This window comes from Phyllostomus hastatus, unplaced genomic scaffold (genome assembly GCF_019186645.2).
Source record: "Phyllostomus hastatus isolate PE091 unplaced genomic scaffold, TTU_PhHast_1.1 phas_scaffold_1224, whole genome shotgun sequence".
Taxonomy (NCBI): domain Eukaryota; kingdom Metazoa; phylum Chordata; class Mammalia; order Chiroptera; family Phyllostomidae; genus Phyllostomus; species Phyllostomus hastatus.
Genome location: NW_025334008.1, coordinates 2,131,758 through 2,152,873, shown reverse-complemented (window position 1 = coordinate 2,152,873; position 21,116 = coordinate 2,131,758). Strand labels below are relative to the sequence as shown.

General features: G+C 52.0%; 2 protein-coding genes and 1 pseudogene across 5 annotated transcripts in view; 2 read left to right on the top strand and 1 right to left on the bottom strand.

The window, feature by feature from the left end:
• The window catches only part of LOC123830226, a 62,088-nt pseudogene that overhangs the window by 16,240 nt on the left and 24,732 nt on the right, over positions 1 to 21,116 (top strand).
• LOC123830225 (myeloid cell surface antigen CD33-like) lies at positions 4,014 to 7,053 on the top strand. Its single transcript, XM_045856226.1, has 6 exons — positions 4,014 to 4,053; positions 4,121 to 4,504; positions 4,707 to 5,021; positions 5,159 to 5,450; positions 6,177 to 6,237; positions 6,892 to 7,053. Exons 1-6 carry the CDS (start codon positions 4,014 to 4,016, stop codon positions 7,051 to 7,053), a joined length of 1,254 nt encoding a protein of 417 aa, XP_045712182.1.
• Positions 10,260 to 21,116, bottom strand: part of LOC123830234 (sialic acid-binding Ig-like lectin 13) — a 13,467-nt gene continuing 2,610 nt past the window's right edge. Inside the window, exons 2-10 of one of the 4 annotated variants that reach the window (XM_045856235.1) lie at positions 18,845 to 18,980; positions 16,741 to 16,816; positions 16,290 to 16,673; positions 15,812 to 16,081; positions 15,569 to 15,613; positions 14,074 to 14,325; positions 11,325 to 11,418; positions 10,920 to 11,000; positions 10,260 to 10,696 (exon numbers count right to left, since the gene is read on the bottom strand). In XM_045856235.1, the coding sequence (XP_045712191.1) occupies positions 10,928 to 11,000; positions 11,325 to 11,418; positions 14,074 to 14,325; positions 15,569 to 15,613; positions 15,812 to 16,081; positions 16,290 to 16,673; positions 16,741 to 16,816; positions 18,845 to 18,937 (1,287 nt within the window). In that variant the 5' untranslated portion in view covers positions 18,938 to 18,980 and the 3' untranslated portion in view covers positions 10,260 to 10,696; positions 10,920 to 10,927. The remainder of the gene's footprint in view (positions 10,697 to 10,919; positions 11,001 to 11,324; positions 11,419 to 14,073; positions 14,326 to 15,568; positions 15,614 to 15,811; positions 16,082 to 16,289; positions 16,674 to 16,740; positions 16,817 to 18,844; positions 18,981 to 21,116) is intronic. The other 3 variants (XR_006787734.1, XM_045856236.1, XM_045856237.1) reach the window with 3 other exon arrangements.

Genomic DNA, 21,116 nt, shown 5'->3' with positions numbered 1-21,116 from the left:
GGCAGAAAACAGGCAGCCTTAGCAAGCAAATCCTCCTGCCTGTGGCTCAGCCAGGTGGGGCAGACAGACATCATCCTCAGGACAGACAAAGCCTGAGAGTGAACAGGAGACGGGAGGAGATGGAGCCATGAGAGGAGTCCAATCCGAAGACTCCTATTTGTTGGCTCCCCTTCCCCACTTCCGTCCACCTGCGCACTTTTTCCCTCCTGACCCTACACTGGGACATAAGTCTCCAGTCAGGCCCTTCTGCAGAGTTGGGAAGCAGGTACCTGAGCTCACCTCGGGACGTGATTTCAGCACCGTGGACAGCGGCAGCGTCTCTGCCTCAATCTCCCAGGGATTCAGTGTCTCTTCATGGACTGAGCGGCCCCTGGAGGCCAACCATCTACCAGGCCTAAGGCAGAGTGAGAGGGGCTGGGCAAGGGGCGGGTGACCTCGCAGGGCAGTAATGCTGGTCATGGGTGTTCGGTTCTACTGGGTGTTGCCTTCATCACACATGACCGCTTACCCTGTAGGGATGTGAACTATGTACTGGATGCTGTGCTAACTCATTAGATGGGAATAATGAAGCCAGACTCAGAGCATCATTGGAAGAGAGCATTCACCACTCAAAGTGGGGTCCTTCTGACACTTGACAGCTGTTCCAAGACCTTAGGAGAAATCACGTTTCCTTCTAGCTTTTTGTCTGTCCCCACAGCCAGCTGAGTACCTTCAAGCATGCTATCTTTCCCCACCTGAGCTGATTCTAACTCTTATAGTCCAGGACAGGCTATCCCTTCTTCCAGGGTTTCTCACATTTCTGTCTGCAGCCTTCTGGTCTCTACCCAGGTGCTCTCAACCACCCCAGAATCCCAGCCCCACTTCTGCCCAGACACTTCCTGCAGTTCCTCCACTGGGCTGGCCTGAGCCCCAGAGTCAAAGAGTCGCAGGAAGTGGAGTAACTACGTGCATGTGATACAGACTGGTGATGAGGAGTTTGCAGGAAAACAAAGCAGGAAAGTTATATAGAAAATATGGGATGGATTACATTCTTCATGGTGTTGTTTGTGCATGTCATTTTTGAGAAGCTGAGCTTTCAGTGTGCACACATGCACACACACCACAGGTGCCTCACAGTCACACCTACCACTCAGATATGTGCACACAATACACACAGAGACCACAGACACACATATACACACGTGTACACACAGAGGTAAGAGACACATATATGCACACATATACACACTAAAATATAGACAGACATTCCACAAATATGCAACACTTCTATGGAACACACACACACAGACACACACAACAGGTCTCACCCCCTGGGTCCTCACATGGGCAGCTTTGCTGCGGAAGATTCAGGCCTCATGGTCAAGCCAACCAGACTCAACATTCCAGCAGGAGGGAAGGTCAGGGATGCTCATGACCCCAGGTTCCTCTCTGCCATTCCACTGACCTTCTCTGTCAATCTCAGAAGCCACCCCCTGCCATCTGATGTCACCACACCCTTAGTCCCTGAGCCTGTGGTCCAGCAGTCCCTTCAGCCTCATCACCCCACCCCACTGGCCTGTGAGGGAACTACATTTGTGTCCACATTCAGACCAAGCACTGGCATATGGGCAGGGAAGGGGGGAACATCTCTCCACCTTTGGAAAGACTGAGACCTGAAGCCAGCACAGGTGAAAAGTAAAGTGGACTCACCTGAAAGTAGTTGTGGAGGGTGAAGAAGCAGGAAGAGAACAGAAATTTGGAAGGGGAAGCATGAAAGGGGAGGTGGAGTAAGAGAAAGTGGAGGTGAGAGAGAGGGCAGGGGAGATATGGAGGAGAGAATGGGGGAGGGGAGGAGGTGGATTCCCTTGGATGCTGGAGCAAAGAGGCTGATGGACTGACCCGAGCAGGTGGGATACAGCGGACCGCCCCCTTCCTCACCAGCATCTCTGGCTCTGGCCCTGCTCTTTAAAATGAGGAGACTTGCCTCACATACAACCCTGCTTTCTTTCGACCCCCCAGCTCACCTGTGCCATCACCCAGGCCCACCCTCTCTTCCTCCTAATGTGCCCCCACTGCACCCCCCATTGTGTCAGCCCTGACCAGCCAGGCTTCGACTCTCCCTGCCTCCCATCCAGGTCCACCAGGGTCTGCCTCACTTCAACCCATCCCCTCAAGAACACCATGCTCCAGAGACGAGAGGCAGGTACCAAGGGCGCAGGCCCAGTGATGGGACCCTCCAGCAAAGGGAGCAGCCTTAGCAGAGCCCAGGGGGCTGGTCCTGCCCTGGAGAGGGGAGGAGCAGGGTGGCCTGGCTGAAGCTGCAGCCCTGCAGTGTGCAGAGCTGGTCGTGGAGGAGCAGAGGGGTTACCTCACAGGGTTTCCTCCTGTTACAAAGTCCTTCCCTCCCCTCTCCTCCTCCCACCCGCAGAGTGGCCCATCCTATGGACCACCTTGTGTGGATGGTGTCTACTGTGGTCCAGGCCAGGCCGCTCCCCACACTTTACTTGCAGGAACACCTCCATCTTCTTGGCAACCCTCTGTGTTCCCTGGCTTGGGCTGTCATAACACAGTGCCGCCACTAGGGGCGTAAACCAAAGCAATGCATATTCTCACAGTTCTGGAGACAGGAAGCTCAACATCAAGGTGTTGGTAGGACTGGTCCCCTCTGAGACCTCTCTGCTTGGCTTGCGGGTGGTTCTTCCCCTGTGGTCTCTTCTCTATGCGTGTCTGTGCCCTAAACTCTCCTTATAAGGACACTGATCCTATTGAATGAGGGTATACTCTAGTGACCTCATTCTACCTTAAGCCCCCTAAAAGACCTGATCTCCAAAACCAGTCACATTAAGCAGTATTGGAGTCACAACATGAACAGATGTATTTTGGGGTTGACACAACTCAGCCCATGCCACCTCATGAGCCTTGGTGTCCAACTGTGCACAGAGCAGTGAGCCCTTTCCCAAGGCAGCACAGTGAGCATGGAAGAGCCAGGCTGGAGCCCAGGACCATCTGGCTGCACAGCCTGCACCCCTGACCCCACCCTGCAGTTCTCAAATGAGGAATCTCAGGGCATAACTGGCCATCAGGGGATGTTCATCAAGGGCCAGACTCAGAGTGACCAATGAGGATCAGGTAGGGCCAGCACCTGCACTTACTAGGGTTCTCCCACAGAAGATGAGGGTTGAGGTCTATGATGCTTCCCTGTGACAGATGAGGAAACTGAGGCTTGGAGGGCACAAGAGCTAGGCCCAACTGACTCCAAAGGCACAGTGTGCAGGCATCTTGCTCTGAATCAACACCAGGGATGCCTGCGCAGTGGGACTCCAAACAGGACAGCAAGCTGAGGACCACTTGTGGGGTGACAGAATGCTGACCTCCTGGGTAGCCTGGTCCTGTCCTCTCAGGGCTTTCTCACCTGGGGGCTCACTGTCAACTGCCCAGAGTAACTGGGATTCCTACACACCCTGGGCTGATCTGCCACCAACTCACCCTGGACCACTGGGAGCTGCCATGGCCTGGGGCCCTTCTGCCTCCTCAGGTGTGAGGGTCACTGTCAGGGACAGGGACAAAGGCTGCCACTGTCTCTGCTTTGACTCCACACCCCTGAGGGAGCAGATGCTCTGGTCGGCTGTGTGTTTATTTCTTCATCCATCACCTCCTGTCTCACCTAGCGGACTATGTCACATTTCATTCCTCAATGTCCCCTGTCAGCCCCTCCTGAGTCCCACTCCCATGGAAATGATCCTGCATATTTCACAGAAGCTGTGCCTGCTTTCCTGTGTGGACAGTAGTACCACAGGGACAGGCAATGACAGGGACTCAATCATATTGGGCCGTGTCCTCCCCATAATATGGGGCCCTCATGTGGACCCTATGTCAACAGTGGAAGAACTTATTCTACAAGGGCCAGGCCAGCTCTGCCACATAGGCTGCCCACTTCCTCCTCCCTAATCATCACCTTTCTCTCTTCCCCTTGGCTTCCTCTTGGGGCTGCCTCTCAGTCCTCTGACACCAAGACCCTGACACTTACCCCAGAGATGCTGCTGCTTCTGCTGCTGCTGGCCCTGCTGTGGGCAGGTTAGTGCCCCAGGGGAGAGTGTGTGGGCTGGGGTGGAGGTTGCGGCTGACAGGTCTTTCCCTACAGGGTCCCGGGCTGAGGATCCGAGATTCCAGCTGCAAGTGCAGGGGTCCTTGATGGTTCAGGAAGGCCAGTGCATCTTCATGCCCTGCACTGTGATCTACCCCAAGATAGGATGGACTGAGACTGCCCCAACTAGGGGCTACTGGTTCCCAGAAGGGACCAAGTCAGGCAAGGATGTTCCTGTGGCCACAAACATCCCCAACTGTAAAGTGAGGAACGAGACCAGGGGCCAATTCATCCTCGTTGGGGACCCCTGGACATACAACTGCTCCCTGAACATGAGAGACACAGAGAAAAGGGACAATGGGAGATATTTCTTTAGGGTCAAGAGAGGGTCCTGTGTGAGTTACTATTACAGAAACAACATGCTCTCTGTACATGTGACAGGTAAGAAATGGGGTCAAGATGAGGGCACATGACTGGGTCCTTAGGGCTCCTGGACTGGGAAGAAACCTGAGTCTCCTCATCCCGGGAAGGACTCAGGGGGACTGATGGGGACTAGACCCAGGGGCTGGCCTGGAACAGAGGCTGCAGTTTGGTGCACACTCAGAGACCCCTCCTCCAGGGCCTGGGTCTCTCTCCTCCGCAGTTCACACACCAACACCTGACATCCACATCCAGGGGACCTTGGAGTCTGGACACTCCAACAACATTACCTGTACAGTGTCATGGGCCTGTGACAGAGAGACATCACCCATGTTCTCCTGGATGGGGGCCAACCTCACACCCCTGGGTCCCAGGACTCCCAACTCCTCAGTGCTCACCCTCACACCAGGGCCCCAGCACCATGGCACCAACCTCACCTGTCAGGTGGCCTTCCCAGGTGGTGAGATCTCTGGTGGTGAGATCAGGGTAAGGACCATCCAGATCAATGTGACCTGTGAGTACCCAGTCAGGACATTGGGTCCCTGAGGGTGGAAGGAGTTGGGGCCCCACTGACCCTCATGTGAAAGTGAGTAGGAGCACACCTGTGCCAGGAGGGCCCCGGGGTCTTAGGGAGGAGAGATGCTCCTGTAATCCCACCCCTGTTTTTCCCCACAGAACCCCAACAGCTGCAGGGACCCTCTTGCTCCTGGGAGGATGAGGGTCTCCACAGCAGCTGCTCCTCTCGAGTTCAGCTGGGCCCCTCACTGCACTGGTGGCCGAGGGAGAGGATGCTGGTGGGAAACCACAGCAATGCCTCCCACACGGTCACCTTCCACTCAGTGGAGCCCTGGGCCAACAGCTCCCTGAGTATCCGCGGGGAGCTTACATCCAACCTCAGGCGGGGATGTGAGGCCCAGAATGCCTACTGGAAAGAGACAGTGACTGTCCTGCTGCTGCCAGGTCAGGTGTGAGGGGGAAGCCCAGGGAGGGGGCACACAGGGCTGGACCCTAGAAGACACTGAGTGTGAGGGAAAGTGGCCTGATTCTGGGCAAAGGGACACTGGAGTCCAGGCCCTTGAGAAATGGCTGAGGTGGGGCTGGGGGACCTGGAGGCTGCAGTCACATGAAGGGTGGGGGACAAAGGAGTCCTATATGGGAGTGGGTACACTCCTCAGCATGGATTCAAGAAGGTCAGGTGCTCAGATACCTGCCTAGGGAAAGAGGAGCTCACCCCAGGTGTCTCATCTCTGCAGGCAGACCAGGATATGGGACAGGAGTGATTCAGGGGGCTGTCCAGGGAGCTGGTGCCACAGCCCTGCTGGCTGCCTGCCTGAGCCCCATCTTGTGAATGGGCAGTGGCCCCAGGCTGGGCAAAGGCCTCAGGAGGTGGTGCTCATGGTGTGTGGGGGCAGGGACACAAAAAATATCCAAACCTTTAGCCCAGAGTTGTGACAAGGTGATAAATCCGGGAAGAGGTGCCACAGGTGAGGCAGAGACAGGACGTCAGCCTCCTGGCACCTTGACCAGGTGCACTGTGTTCCCAACACCTGGCTGCAGCTGTCTAGGAGGAGGGACATGTGTTCCTGTCCTGGTCCCTGAAGCCAGGCAGCAGCCTCCACACCTGCCTCTGTGAGCCCTGCCAGGCCCCCAGGTGCGAGCCAGCTGGGCTGAAATGCCCTGTCTCTCTTTTCAGACTGAGGATCTGCAGGAAGAAATGGGCAGAGAAGGCAGAGAGCCAGGAAGGCATCTCCCAGGTGAGTACCAGGGGCCATGTTCCACCCAGTGTCCCTGTGGTGAACACAGGTGTTCCTCCTCTGCCCCCAAACTTGGCCCTCCCCCAGGTTTCCTGGCACAGACCCTCAGATCTCACAACTGTCCTCTCCCGCATCCCTCAGAGCCTGTCATTGGCCAAGTCCTGACCCATTTCCTTGTAGCAACGCCCTTCTCCTTTGCTTTCTGTCCTGCTGAGCCCTCAACCATTTCCTGGGGCCCCTGACTCCACCTCCCCTCCCCGAACATTCCCCACACAGCTGTCCTACTCCTGCCATTAACATCAGTGAATCCAACAGAAACACACAATGAATGATGTTTATAACTTACAACTTCCTTGGAGTGGTATCCAAAAAGTAGGAAGGAACATGAGATCAGCTTTCCTGTCTATAAAATGGGATAACAGTTATATCCATGGAGAGAGGTCATAAGGATTATGTGAGACTAATAATACAAACAAGCTTTTATGATTAAAATTTGTTAATGGTACAAATAGGTAAATGAGTGAATGAATCAGTGAGTGAGTGAATCCTCAGGAAATGGGTGTGAAAAGGACAAATAAATAAGTCCCCCAAGCCCCAAGTGCCCCTCTTCAGACCCCAAACCCACCTTGTATGCATTTCTCTCCTCTGACTCAGGGTCACCTGAGTGCACCCTCCTCCCACTACCTGCCCCCAGCGCCAGCCACCTCCCCCTCAGAGCATGAGCTCCACTACGCTGCTCTCAGTTTCCACAACATGAAACCACACAAGCCTCAGGCCCAGGAGACCCCCTACTCTGAGGTCAAGTTCTGGAAATGATGATGGTCCCCCACCCTCAGGAGCTGGCTGGAGCCCAGAAAAAGCTTCTCCAAAAAGAAAGGTGTGTCAGGGTCTGATTCTTAAACAGCTAACAGCCCTCTGAGCCAAAGGTCATAAATGGAAACATGAAGTTCCTTGGAGTGGCTGAAGTGGCAGAGATTTCTGGGTTTGAATCTAGGCTGAGCTACTCACTGAGGGTGTTCCAGCAGGAAAGTCACTTTACCTCTGTGTGCCTCAGTTTCCTGCTCTGTAACATGGAGGATAATTTGATGACCTACATTGTTAAGTGAGAAAACATGCACCATTGGCGTTAAGGACATTGTTGTGTATTAAATTTACTTCAGGACAGAGAGAGATGTCAGTTTTGTCTCTACCTCTATCTTCTCTTTGGTTGACGATTTTTAAGAACACGTGTTATCTTCATTGGATGCAGATGAACTTGTATTATTTTAAAATATTTCAATTTCTCAATGTAACTCCTTGGCAGGAGAAGATATTTCCCAATACATGCATGTAACAAAAGGTTCTTCTAGAGTCAATGAGGACTGTGTAAAGATCTTCCAAAAATCAGTAAGGAAAAGGCAGACAACCTGAGAGAAAAAACGGGATATTCCAGGGGCCAACAAGCACAGGGGAAGGCTGCAGGCTTCAGCAGCGATCAGGGAACTGCAGATAGAATCTGTGGTGCTTTACCACCACACAGACACCACACTGGCAAAAATAGTAAAAAGAGTATAAAAAGTACCAAATGTTGAGAACACTGCACTGAGTGAAGAAAGAGCCAGTCACAGGAAGACAGACACTGTGACCCTACTTCCACCCTGTATCTACAGCCATTAAACTCTGAAAATCATAGGGCATAGGGCCCCCCACCAGAAGGGCTGGTCATCTCCTGCATGAGCAGGAGTCAGAGCCTCACCTGGGAGCTGTGCTGGGTCCTACAGGGTGTAGGACTCCTGATGTTTCTGTGAGAGTCGGGGAGAAGGGAAGTGAGGGTCCCTGTGAGAAGTCTGCACTCATTCATTCACTCATTCACTCACTCACTCTCTCATTCACTCATTCATTCACTGTCTCATTCATTCATTCATTCACAAGCAGTCAGTGAGCATCTAAGTGTCAGCTGGCTGAAGACAAGACAAGAGGGGACCCCTGGACCTGGTACATGTCCCTAACAAAGTCCCCACCAGAGACATCCCTTCCTCCCAACACAGGAAGGTGGCTTTAGAGCTGCGATCACTGGTTAGTTTACCATGTTTCCTGTTAACATGCTGTGTATATTCTAACAATATAAGTGCAGGATTTTTTAAAATATAATGTGCTGAGGAAGTGCAATACTGTTTTTCAAAGCAGATGCAGTTTTATAACATAGAGCAAAGCAAAACAGTTCCATTTTTTTAATATCTGCTTCCATAGTTGGTATTTTCTGTTTTTCAGTTTGTTGATAAGGCAAACTTCCAGAATCACAGTGGAACCCCTGTGTGTGGTTTAAATTAAATTATCTAATGTTAATAATGTCGAGGATAGTTTCCTGTGTTTATTGACCATTTGCGTCTCTTTATAGAAATGTCTATTCAAATAATTGACCAAATTTTAAGTGTGGTTGTTTCTTTTGTTGTTTAGTGATTTTCTTCCTACAACTGGGTTGATTTATTGTTTATTGGTTTGCTTGAGAATTTTGGGTATATTCTGGATACAAGGCATTCATCAAGTCTATATTGGCAGATATATTTCCCCAAGTATGTAACTTCTCCTTTAACTCTCTAATGGTGTCTTTTATAGAACATCAACCTCCTGTTCCCAAAAACCTGTTCCCCTTGTGAGGTGACCCTGAAATGTGTCAGGACATGGAAGAGCAAAGCAAACTAGGCCTGGAGGCAGGATGGGGACATTCATGCAGGCAGCAGGTCACATGGGCAGTGCAGAGGGTGAATATTGGCCACCCAAAGAGAGCCTGGTACCTGTGAATGTTACCTGATCAGGAAAAGGGTCTTTGCAGATGGGATGGAGGTGAGGATATTGACCTGGACAGGATCCTCCTTTGTCAGGGTTGGTCCCTGAATGTAGTCACACATGTCCTCTGAGAGAGACACAGCAGGTGACTCTCTGCACACAGAGCAGGATGAGGCAGTGTGTCCAGGGGACAGGCTGCAGTGACCCAGACACCAACCAAGGATGTCTGAGAGCCCCACCCCCTGGGAATCACAAAGGTGGTTTCCCCTCGAGTCTCTCAGAGTGTGAGTCCCACCTACCACTCGATTTCCACACATCAGAACTCAATTCTCATCACGGGATTCAAGACATGGGATCCCAAGATGTGGTACCTAGTCTTTCTCTGTTCCAGGGGCCTCAGCCAAGAGCTTAGAAGGGCAGAATGAGAAGATATCTTATTTCCTGCATGAACTTCTGGCCCAAAGGACCAAGACAATAAAACTTTACCATAAAAGGTACAGAGTATGTGGTAATATCTTTCAATGGCCACAGGAAAGAAACGCAGGCAGGAATTCATGGGAAACCTCTTGGAAAAAGCAGAGGTGGAATTAAGAAAAGTCCTCCTCCTCCAGACCCACTCCACTGTTCTTCTTTGCAGACAAACTTCTCAGGGGTTTTCTGGACCCTGGGTTCCCATATCCACTCCTCCAGTTCTCTCCTGATCCTGCTCCAGTCACATCTTCACACCTTTCCCACCAACCACTGAGACCCAGTGACCATTTCTTTTCTTGTGTCTTCTCTTCTCTCTGGGCTGCCAGAGCCTGTCCTCCCTCACCACTGCCACCCTCTGACACTGACACATGTGCCCCCATCTCCAGTCCTGACCATCTCCTCATCTCCAGCATTCACCCCAGCACTGTCACTGATGTTCCCCAGGGGCCATGAGGTGGCTTCTCAGAATGAACCTCCCCTCAAAACCCCTCTCTGGTCCCTGAATCATATCCTCCTTTCTGTGGCTCAGTGCTCTAGGGTCTTCACTGATTTAATTCTATCCTCTAGTCTCCAGAATGGCAGTTTCTGGATGACAGAGATTTTGATGCTGGGTCCACAGGCATATCTCCAGTGTTTACAAAAATGCTGGCACACAGTAAGCATTCAGTCATACTTCCTAAAGAAGATATAAATAAATGACAACCCTACATATTTCATTGTTTACAATATACAAGAATTGCGTACACACACACAAACACACACACACACACACACACACACACACACACAATTAGGTGGCTTTTAATTGAGACCAAAAGATGATCAGCACTTGGAGATGTAGGAATCTGAAGGGAAGGCCATTTCAGCAGGAGGAACTGTACATGCAAAGTCTCAGAGTCACAAAGACCCTGGCTGGGCTGGGAGCAGAGATGGTGTGAGATTGCAGAAGAGGGTGGAATCCAGTGGAGAGTCCAGCAGAACACATGTTATGCCAGTCCTAAATCCAGCCTGTGGACTTTGCCTTCATCCCAGCCACAGACAGGAAACATCACTGTTCATACTGTGCAGAACCTGGAGGGCAGGTATCCGCTAAAACAGTCTATTGGCCTCAGTTGAAGACAGAGGTGGAGGCAGGACGTTGCTGGGTTCAGACACCCAGAAAGAAATGAGGCTACAGGAATGACCAGGGATAGGATCGGGAGCTGACGGACATTGAGCTGAGCTGTGATAAAAAGAAAAGGTGAACAAGACTTAGTGATGTACTGAATCATGAAGAAGGAAGAGAGGGCACTGTGTCCTCTGTGTGACTAAGAGTCTGCAAAGAAGTGGGTTTGGGGAGGAAGATGGCAGCTCAGCTGTAACCATGCTCAGCAGAGCAATCCCAGGGACCGTCTGAGAGGTGCTGTCAGTGAGAAGTTGGGTAGTGAGAGTCCTGGGTCACTCACCTGAGGCATTAACTGGATTCTGTGTTTGCATGTTTCATGCCCCTTGTGGGTCTCCTCACCTTCCTCCTCTGGTATCTGACTCTGAGAGAAGAGACCAGGGTTTTCTAGTCTGGTTGGGTCAGGGTGCAGTGGGCAGCAGACCCAACCCCTGTTTCTTTCTCAAGGGATAAACAGGAGAGTAAGTTTGGGGATGACAGATCTGGCCCCAAAGATTACCTTGAGCACTGAAGATTCCTCCCAGTCTAGGCACTCACAATGGCTTCTCATGTGGGGTCCTCACCCATCACCTTTTCACCACCTGCCAGCACTACCCCTTATTTGCTGGGATCCCTGGCCCTGGTTTTGGACTCAACCACATGTCTCCTACCCTCCCCTTCCCTCCCTTGTCTCTGAGGCAGAGCTCACATGAGGATGATGAGGCAGAGCAGTAGGAATAGGGTCTTAGCAGCTACTTCCACAATGGCCACCAGCACCACCACTGCCCTGGTCCCTGATTTTCCTGCAGGAAAGAGGGACAAGTAGGGTGTCATCTGCACAATGGCAATCCTGTGTCCTTTGGCTCCCACTACAAACCTGGAGGTCATCCTCCAGGCTTTCCTGCATCCATATATGCAAGACTGCCTGCGCCTTCACCCTTCAGCCTGCCCTGACTACCTGCAGTTGCACAGAAAATAAAAGGTCTAATGTGGAATTTATCAAAATAATACGTTCTGTTAGCAAATTAATAGTATGGACAAAGTGAAAAGCCAACCTATTTAATGGGAAAAATATTTGCTATTCTTAGATCCAGCATGGCTTATTATCCAGCATATATAAATAACTCTACAGTCCTGGCTAGCAGCTCAGTGGGTCAAAGCATCATCCTGATGTGCCAAGATTGTGAGTTGGATCCCTGGTCAAGACACATACAAGAAGCAACCAATGAATCCGTAAATAAGTATAACAATACATTGGTGTTCCCCTCTCTCTCTCTCTCTTTCTCCCATGTTCTTTCCATAAAATCAATTCAGAAAATATATTCTATACCACTTCACACTGGTCAGACTGGCCATCATAAACAAATCAATAAACAAGTGCTGGCGAGGAGGTAGAGAAAAGGGAATCCTTTTGCACTGTTGGGGGGAATGCAGACTGGTGCAGCCACTGTGGAAAACAGTATGGAATTTCCTCAGAAAACTAAAAATGGAACTGCCTTTTGACCCAGTAATTCCACTGCTGGTATTATACCCTAAGAATCTGAAAACACCAATTCAAAGAACCTATGCACCCCAATGTTCATGGCAGCATTGTTGACAATGGCCAAGTGCTAGAATCAGCCCCAATGCCCATCAGTAAATGAGTGGATCAAAAAATTGTAGTATGTTTACAACAATGGAATACACAACAGAACAAAGGAAGTCTTACCCTTTGGGACAGCATGGATGGAGATCTAGAGAGCATTATGCTAAGTGAAATAAACCAGATGGTGAAAGACAAACACCATATGATTTCACCTATATGGGGAACCTAATCAGCAACACAAACAAGAAAGCAAAATAAAACCAGAGACATGGAAATAAAAAACAATCTGGCAGTGACCAGAGGCGAGGGAGGAAGGGAATACTGGGACTAAGGAGGGGAAGGGTCAAGACAAGGAACATGTATAAAGGACACATGAACAAGGAGAATGGGGGCGAGGATTGTGGGAGAGGGGGACGGGCAGGGCCGGGGATAATAATAGGGGATAATGTGGAGAACTCTAATTAAACAACAATTTAAAAAAGAAGAGAAACCTTTAGCAAAAAATCATTCTTTTTTTTTATTATTGTTGTTAAGAGTACAGTTGCCTCATTTTCCTACCATCACTCCCACCTCCCACACTCAATCCTACCACTCTGGCCTTGTCCATGGGTCCTTTCACATGTTCCCTGATGACCCTTCCCCTTCTTGCCCCAGTAATCCTGTTCCTCCCTGCCCTCTGCTCACTGTCAGATAGTTTTTTATTGCCTTGTCTCGGGTTTTATTTTGCTCATTTGTTTGTTTTGTTGATTAGGTTCCACTGATAGGTGAGATCATAGGGTATTTGTCTTTTACCACCTGGCTTATTTCACTTAGCATAATGCTCTCCAGTTCCATCCATGCTGTCATGAAAGGTAGTACTTCTTTATTACTGCTGCGTAGTATTCCATTGTGTAAATGTACCATGGCTGTGTTTGTTTGTTTGGGTTTTTTTTTTATCCACTCAGAAAACTACACAACATTGAGGAAAGAAATTAAGGGAGACACAGATAACTGGAAGCATATACAGGGTTCAGGGATTGGAAGAGTTAACATCATCACAGTGTCCATACTACCCAAAGCAATGTATAGACTCAATGCAATCACTGTTAAAATACCCATGACAGATTTCTCAGGTGCAGAAGAAACATTGCAGAAATTTATATGGAACCATAAACAAACCCAAATAGCTACAGCAATTTTGAGACAGAAAAGTAAGTAGGAGGGATCACAATACCTGACATCAAATTATACTGCAAGGCCACAGTAATCAAAACAGTGTGGTACTGGCATAGAAAGAGACACACAGATCAATGAAACAGAATAGAGAGCCCAGAAATAAACCCATGTTTCTATTGTCAAAAAAACATTCTTACAATTCAACAACCCCAAAAGTCAAACAACCCAGTTAGAAAATGGGCAAAAATGCCCTGGCTGGTGTGAACAGCTGGCATCCAGGAGAAGATGGGGGTGTGCCCCATTCACAGGCTCAGGGCACAAAGCAGGTCAGGTTTGCAGAGCGGCCCCAATCTGGGGGCCCTGAGATGAGAATGTGAGGTGCATGACTGAGGGATGGTGAGAAGCAGGGACAGGGGATTGGGATGAGGGTCCCAGGTCTGGACCTCAGAGAAGCCTCAAAGCTTGGTCCAGGTCTTCCCTCTGACCATGTAGGACGGGTTGCTAGGGTTTCCCTCCAGCAACCCCTCCTCCACCACCAGCACACTGAGGGGGTGAGCTGGGCTCAGGAGGAGCAGCTGCAGGGCTGACCCCTATCCTCCCAGGAGCAGGAGGGTCCTGCAGCTGTGGGGGGTCTGGGGGGAGAAACAGGGGAGGGATCACAGGAGCCTCTCTCCTCCCCAACACCCCAGGGCCCTGACCCAGGTGTGCTCCTACTCACTCTTCACACTGAGGGTCACAGAGGCTTCCAGAGAGGCTGACTCGTGCTGCTGAGCTCGGCAGATGTATTTCCCATGGTCCTCCAGTTCCACCTGGGGCAGCTTCAGGACCCCTGGGTCTGTGGACTCCAGGGTCAGGCTGCCCCGGGTCCACCTCGTGCTGGTGGGTGGGTTGCTATCAGCTTTACACACCAGGTGCAGGGACTTGCCCTCCTGGACTTGGAGCGATGAGCCGTTGGACAAAACTCTATATCCTGGCAAGACAGAGAGAGGGTCCGGCCCCTCTGTGGTTAGGTCTCCCTCTGTCTCCCTCTCTTCCTGTCTGTAGGTCCTCTGCCTCTCTGTGGCTCTGCCTCTCTCTTCACCTCCATGGCTCTCTCCCCTTCAATCTCCCTCTTCATCTATATGTCTGCCTCTCTTTCCATGTCTATATTTCCCTCTCTCTCTGTCTCTGTCATCATCTCTGTGTGGTGTTCTCTCTCCCACTTCCTTAGATTATATGTATCAGTTTCTCCTCTTCCATAATCCCAATGGGCTCTACCATCTGGGCTCAGCCCAAATGGACAGGGCTAAGGGCAGACACTACAGCCTCTGCAAGAGGCTGCTTAGTGTTTGGCTGGACCACCCTGATCCCCACACCTCCTGCTTTGGCCACCAGTGCCAACGCAGACCCCAGATTTCTCTGGATGAACTTTGTCATTTACACCTGTCAACACTGGTACACTGTGACCTGCCCAGTTCAGCTGTGTCTCACAGCTCACAGTCTCATGAACAAGATACCCCAAAAGCAGGTTCTCACAGAGCAGTAGGGTATAGTTTATGATGGGGGGTTAACTGTGTTGAGAGAGCCCTGAGGACCTGACTTGAATGAGACTGGCAGGTCAGGGAGGCCTTTCTGGAGGAGAAGAGGCTTAAGCAGACCACAATAAAGGGTGGGAGCTGGCCAGGCGATGGTGCTGGCATGGAGGACATGGTGGGAGGATGGCACAGATCACAGCCACCACCAGGGTGTGACATGGCCCCCTGCTGCTCCCAGAGAAGCAAGTGGCCCTGTGAGGCCCGACTGAGTGGCCATGTTGGAGGTGTTTACATGAGGCTACTAGGAGAAATTCAGGGAGATTTAAAACACAGTATTACAAATTGCCCATTAAAAAATAGTCATAAGATGTAAAGTACAACGGAGAGAATATAGTGAATAATATTGTAATAACTATGGATGGTGCCAGTGTGGAGTTAACTTATCCCTTTGTAAGTTCTGTGAATGTCTGACCACAGTGCTGTACATCTGAGAACCTCATGCAGTGTCCCGTGATGGGCTCGGGGTAAGGAGGCCACTTTTTAAGCTGAGAAGGAGTGAGTGGGAGCCTTCTCACCTCTGCTGTCCTCTCACCTGGCCTGAGTCTGTCTCCCATCTGAGTTCTGAAATCCCAGCTCTGCTCTGAAGGATGCAGGGAGACCCACATCCACCACCCCCAGACAGGAGAAGATGCACCCTACCTGTGCCTTCTTTCCAGGACATGATGGTTAGGTTCTGGAGTGCATCTGGACAGACAGACAGACATAATTGTTCCCTGTTTAGTGGCAGAAAGGTGAGCAATATTCCTCTCCATCCACAAACTGTATACACAGGAAGGGAGTGAAATTGGGTGTCCTCCTTCCTTCCTCTGCATCCAGGGTTTGCAGGGCCCAGCTCCCTAACCCCTAACTCCCTCCACTGCCAGTGACTGCTGAGGTACTCACAGGTCACATTGAGCTGGATGGTCCTCTCCCTGATCTCACCACCTGGCAAGGCCACCTGACAGGTGAGGTTGGTCCCGTGGTGCTGGGGCCCTGGTGTGAGGGTGAGCACTGAGGAGTTGGGAGTCCAGACACTCAGGAGTGTGAGGTTGGCCCCCATCCAGTAGAAGATGGGTGGTGTCTCTCTGTCACAGGCCCATGACATTGTACAGGTAATGTTGTTGGGGTGTCCAGATTCCAGGGTGCCCTGGATGTGGATGTCAGGCACCAGCTCTGGAGAAGAGAGAGACAGACACTGAGTCCCTGGAGGTGGGATCCCCGAGTGTGCCCTAAACTGCAGCCTCTGTGCCAGGCCAGCCCCTGGATCCACTCCCCATTGGTGTCCCTGAGTCCATCCCAGGATGAGGAGAATCAGGTTCCTTCCCAGCCCAGGAGACCTCAGGACCCAGCCATGTGTCTTCACCTGGACCCCACTTCTTACCTGTCACATGTACAGAGAGCTGTTTCTGAATGTAATTGTATTTCACATAGGACCCTCTCTCCACCCTAAAGAAGTATCTCCCTGTGTCCCTTTTCTGTGCGTCTCTGATGTGCAGGGAGCAGTGGGAGGTCCGGGGGTCCCCAACGAGGTGGAATCGGCCCCTGGTCTCATCTCTCACTTTGCGATTAGGGTTGTTTGTGGCCACAGGAGCATCCGAGTTTGGTTCAGCCCCTTCCAGAAACCAGTAGCCATGAGCTGGGGCAGCCTCAGTCCAGCCTATCTTGGGGTAGGACACAGTGCAGGGCACGGAGATGCACTGGCCCTCCTGCAACATCACAGACTCCTGAACTCGCAGCCAGAATCCTAGATGCTGAGTCAGGGACCCTGCAGGGAAAGGAGAGTCAGCCACAGCCTCCACACAAGCCCTCACACTCTCCCCTGGGGCACTCACCTGCCCACAGCAGGGCCAGCAGCAGCAGCAGCAGCAGCATGTCTGGGGTAAGTGTCAGGGTCTCTGTGTCACAGGACTGAGAGGAAGCCCCAACAGGCAGCCAGGGGGGAGGAAGAAAGGTGATGATCAGGAGTAGGAAGTGGGCAGCCCATGTGGTGGAGCTGGCCCAGCCCTTGGAGAATAAGCACTTTCACTTTCCAGATGGGGTCCCTGTGAGGTGCCCATGCACCAAGGAAGACACACCCCACCACTCAACTTCCTGTCCTGGCCTGCCCCTCTGGCACTACTGTCCACACAGTAAAGCAGGCACAGTTTTTGTATAATATGCAGGATCAGTCCCCTGGTTGTGGGACTCAGAAGGGTCTGACAGGGGACCTTAGTCCCCTATGTCACATGAAATGTGACATAGTTCTTCAGGTTAGACAGGTGGTGATGGATGAAGGAATGAATACACAGCCCACCAGAGCATCTACTGCCTCAGGGGTGCGGAGTCAAAGTGGAGACTGTGGCAGCCTTTGTCCCTGTCCCTGACAGTCACCCACACATCTGAGGAGGCAGAAGGGCCCCAGGCCATGGCAGCTCCCAGTGGTCCAGGGCGAGTTGGTGGGAGCACAGGCCAGGGTGTGTAGGAAACCCATTTACTCTTGGCAGTTGACAGTGAGCTCCCAGGTGATAATGGCCACAGAGGACAGGACCAGGCCACCCAGGAGGTCAGCATCCTGTGACCCCACAAGTGGTCCTCAGCTTGCTGTCCTGCTTATAGCCCCCCTGCCCAGGCATCCCTGGTGTTGATTCAGAGCAAGATGCCAGCACAGTGTGCCTTTGCAGTCAGGTGGTCCTGGCTCTTCTGCCCTCCAAGCCTCACTTTCCTCATCTGTTACAGGAGGCATCACAGTCCTCAGCCCTTGGTGTCTATGGGAGAACCCTAGGTAAGGGCAGGTGCCGGACCCCCCCAATCGTCAGTGGTCACTCTAAGTCCAGCCCTCAGTGCCCATCCCCTGATGGCCAACTCGGTCCTGGGCTTCCTCAGAGGAGACCTCCAGGGTGGGGTCAGGTGTGCAGGCTGTCCAGCCAGACGGCCCTGGGCTCCATCCTGGCTCCTCCATGCTCACTGTGCTGCCTCGGGAAAGGCCTCACTGCTCTGTGCCCAGTCAGATGCCCAGGATCACAAAGTGCTGTGGGCTGAATTCTGTCACCCCCAAAACTCAACTGTTCATGCCATGACCCCCACTACTGTTGAATGTGAGTAGTTTTGGAGATGGGGTCTTTTAGGGAGATTAAGGTAGAATGAGGTCACTAGGGTAGACCCTCATCCAATAGGACTGGTGTCCTTATAAGGAGAGGTTAGGGCACAGACACGCACAGAGGAGAGACCACAGGGGAAGAACTGTCTGCAAGCCCAGCAGAGAGGCCTCAGAGGGGACCAGACCTACCAACACCTTGATGTTGAACTTCCTGTCTCCAGAACTGTGAGACTATGAATTGCTCTGGTTATCACCCCTAGTGGGGCACTGTGTTATGACAGCCCGAGCCAGGGAAAACAGGAGGTTGCCAAGAAGATGGAGGTTTTCCTACAAGTAAATTGTGGGGAGCTGCCTGGCCTGGACCACAGTGGACACGGTCCACACAGGGCACGTCTGTAGGGTGGGGCTGCTCTGTGGGTGGGAGGAGGAGAGCGGAGGGAAGGACTTGGTAACAGGAGGAAACCCCTGTTTCTCCTCCCCCTCCTGTGCACTCTGCAGGGCTGCAGCTTCACCACACCACCCCACTTCTCCTCTCCCCAGGGCAGCACCAGCCCCCACCCCCCCGGGCTCTGCTCTGGCTGCTCGCTTTGCTGGACAGTCCTGTCACTGCGCCTATATCTTGGGTACCTGCATCCCAACTGTGGAGCAGGGTGTTCTTTAGGTGATGGGCTGAGGTGAGGCAGACCCTGCTGGACCTGGAGTGGGGAGCAGGGACAGAGTCACAGCCTGGGTGGTCAGGGCTGACACAAGGGGAGGGTGGTCTGGGGGAACCTGAGAAAGGAGGGATGGTGGATGTGGGGGATGGGGCAGGTGAGCTGGGGGGTTGGAAGGGGAACTGTGTTCTGTGGGAGGCAAGTCACCCCATTTGAGAGAGCAGAACCAGAGCCAGTGATGCTGGTGGGACAGTAGGGTGTCCAGCTGTATCCCACTTGCTTCAGTGAGTTCTTCAGCATCTCTGCTCCAGCATCCAAAGGAATCTGCCTCCTTTCCTCGCCTCTAGCAAGACAGATAAAAAGCTAAAAGGAAACCTGATTTCTCCTAAGGTCTTGGAACAGCTGTCAAGTGTCATAAGGACCCCACTTTGAGTGATGAATGCTCCCCTCCAGTGATGCTCCAAGTCTGGCTTCATTATTCCCACCTAATGAGGTAGCACAGCATCTAGTACCCAGTTGACTTCCGTGCGGGAGAAGAGCCCACGTCTGAGGAGAGTGGCACCCCAGAAATCACAACACTTGTAACCAGCATCACTGACCTAGGAGTCACCAGCCCCTCACCCAGCCCCTCCCACTCTGCTCTGGGCCTGGTAGATAGCTGGCCTCCAGGGGGCACTCCATCCACCAGGAGACACTGCAACCCAGGGAGAAGCAGGGCTGTCTGTGATGCTGAAACCGGGTCCTGAGGCGAGCTCAGGTACCAGCCTCCCAACTCTGCAGAAGGACCTGGCCCCAGAGGCTTCTGTCCCAGTCTGGGGCCAGGAGGGGAAAGGTGTGGAAGTAGATGGATCTGTGGGGACCCGACAATCAGGAGTCATTGGGCTGGGCTCCTCTCTCGGCTCCATCTCCCCCCTCTCCTGTTCACTCTCAGGCTTTGTCTGTCCTGAGGAGGATGTCTGTCTGCCCCACCTGGCTGAGCCACAGGCAGGAGGATGTGCTTGCTAAGGGTCTCTGTCTCCTGCCCTCTGGATGGTTCTTTCAAGTAGTTTGATCCATGCCAGCCACTCCAAAACAAAAGTCCAGTAGAACAGGGAACTTTCTAACACTCAACTCCAGTTCTGCTCCTCCCCTGGCTAGACATCCTTCCCCACCTGCCACTTTCAAGGTATCCACTCAGTAAGGTGTTCAGGACGATTGAGAACCTCACCATCATCATGCCACTCTCTCAGCCACACCAACCCCCACACACCTCATTCACACCCTGTCCACCACCTGAACCTTTACTCCTGGTTCATTTGATAACAAAAGTTCATTTCAGCTCCTTTGCATCACATTCATGAGGGAAACACTGAGAAACCCTTATTTTTCTCCCCATTTCTTTGTTCTCTCAACTTTTACTTCATGTCCATTGTATGCTGGAAACAGTAAGAGCAAGAAGATACAGTTCCTACCTCAGGTTGGCTCAAGTCCATGGTCTGGGGTTTGGGGAAGGCACAGAAATATGTAAAATGTTAAAACACAGTGAGATGAGGTTCCTATGGCCTGGGGGTCCAAGGACCAGAGCTCTGGCCTTTGTCCTCAGGGGTGGAAAAGGAGTGAGAAAAGGCTTCTCAGGAGAAACCCCTCTTGAGATGCACCTTGAAGGGAAAGCAGGGGTTGGCAAAGCAGAGACAGGAGGGAAAGCGTCCCTGGCAGTGGTGGCATCAGGCACAAACATGAGGCTGGGAGAGGTCCTGGCCACTGTCTGGGCAGGAGCAGTCCATGTGCGATAGCTGGAGCCTGGGGTAAAGGAGACAAGGTGGGGTCATGCCCCTGGATGTGTGTCTGGGGTCTGCTCTCCAAGGGCTGCAGAGCCGGGCAGAGGAGGCTGGCCTTCAGCCTTCAGTCTGTCATGTGAAAAACATATCTGGGACTTCCATCCAAGATGTCCAAGATGGGGGGTAGGTAGACATATTGTGCCTCCTCGCACAACCAAAAAAGGATAACAACAATTTAGAAACAAAATAACAGCCAGAAATGATAGAAAATTGAACTGTATGGAAGTTGGACAACCAATGAGTTAAAATAGACACATTGATTCAGACGGGTAGGAAGGGCAGAGTTGGGCAGCTGGGTGGAGAGGGGTCGAGACACAAAAAACAGTGGCACCGGGCGGGTAAGGCATCCTGGGCACCCAAGACTGCAGCAGGCAGATACTGGGAGTACCGTCACCTGCTGGCAGACCCCGGGCACAGGGTGGAAATGGGCAGACCCAGCCAGGCAGTGACTGTGAAGCGAGGCACTGCATGCAGGGCTCACAGGGCGATCCCACATTCACGAGCAGATAAACCAGGCAAAATTGGGGAGTGAGACAGACCTGGAAATCCAGGATCCCAACGCCCTGAAATGTGGCCTTGGGGCACTGATTAAAAACACCTGTGGGGGTTGAGGTGCTGGGAGAGACTCCCAACCTCACAGGAGAGTTTGTTGGAGAGACCAA

Bases quoted from the DNA above. Each gene is read 5' to 3' on its own strand.
- LOC123830225 (XM_045856226.1), top strand. From the start codon at position 4,014: ATGCTGCTGCTTCTGCTGCTGCTGGCCCTGCTGTGGGCAG. The intron at 4,054-4,120 runs GTTAGTGCCCCA...CTTTCCCTACAG, and splicing joins GCTGGCCCTGCTGTGGGCAG to GGTCCCGGGCTGAGGATCCG. The intron at 5,451-6,176 runs GTGAGGGGGAAG...CTCTCTTTTCAG, and splicing joins CTGCTGCTGCCAGGTCAGGT to ACTGAGGATCTGCAGGAAGA.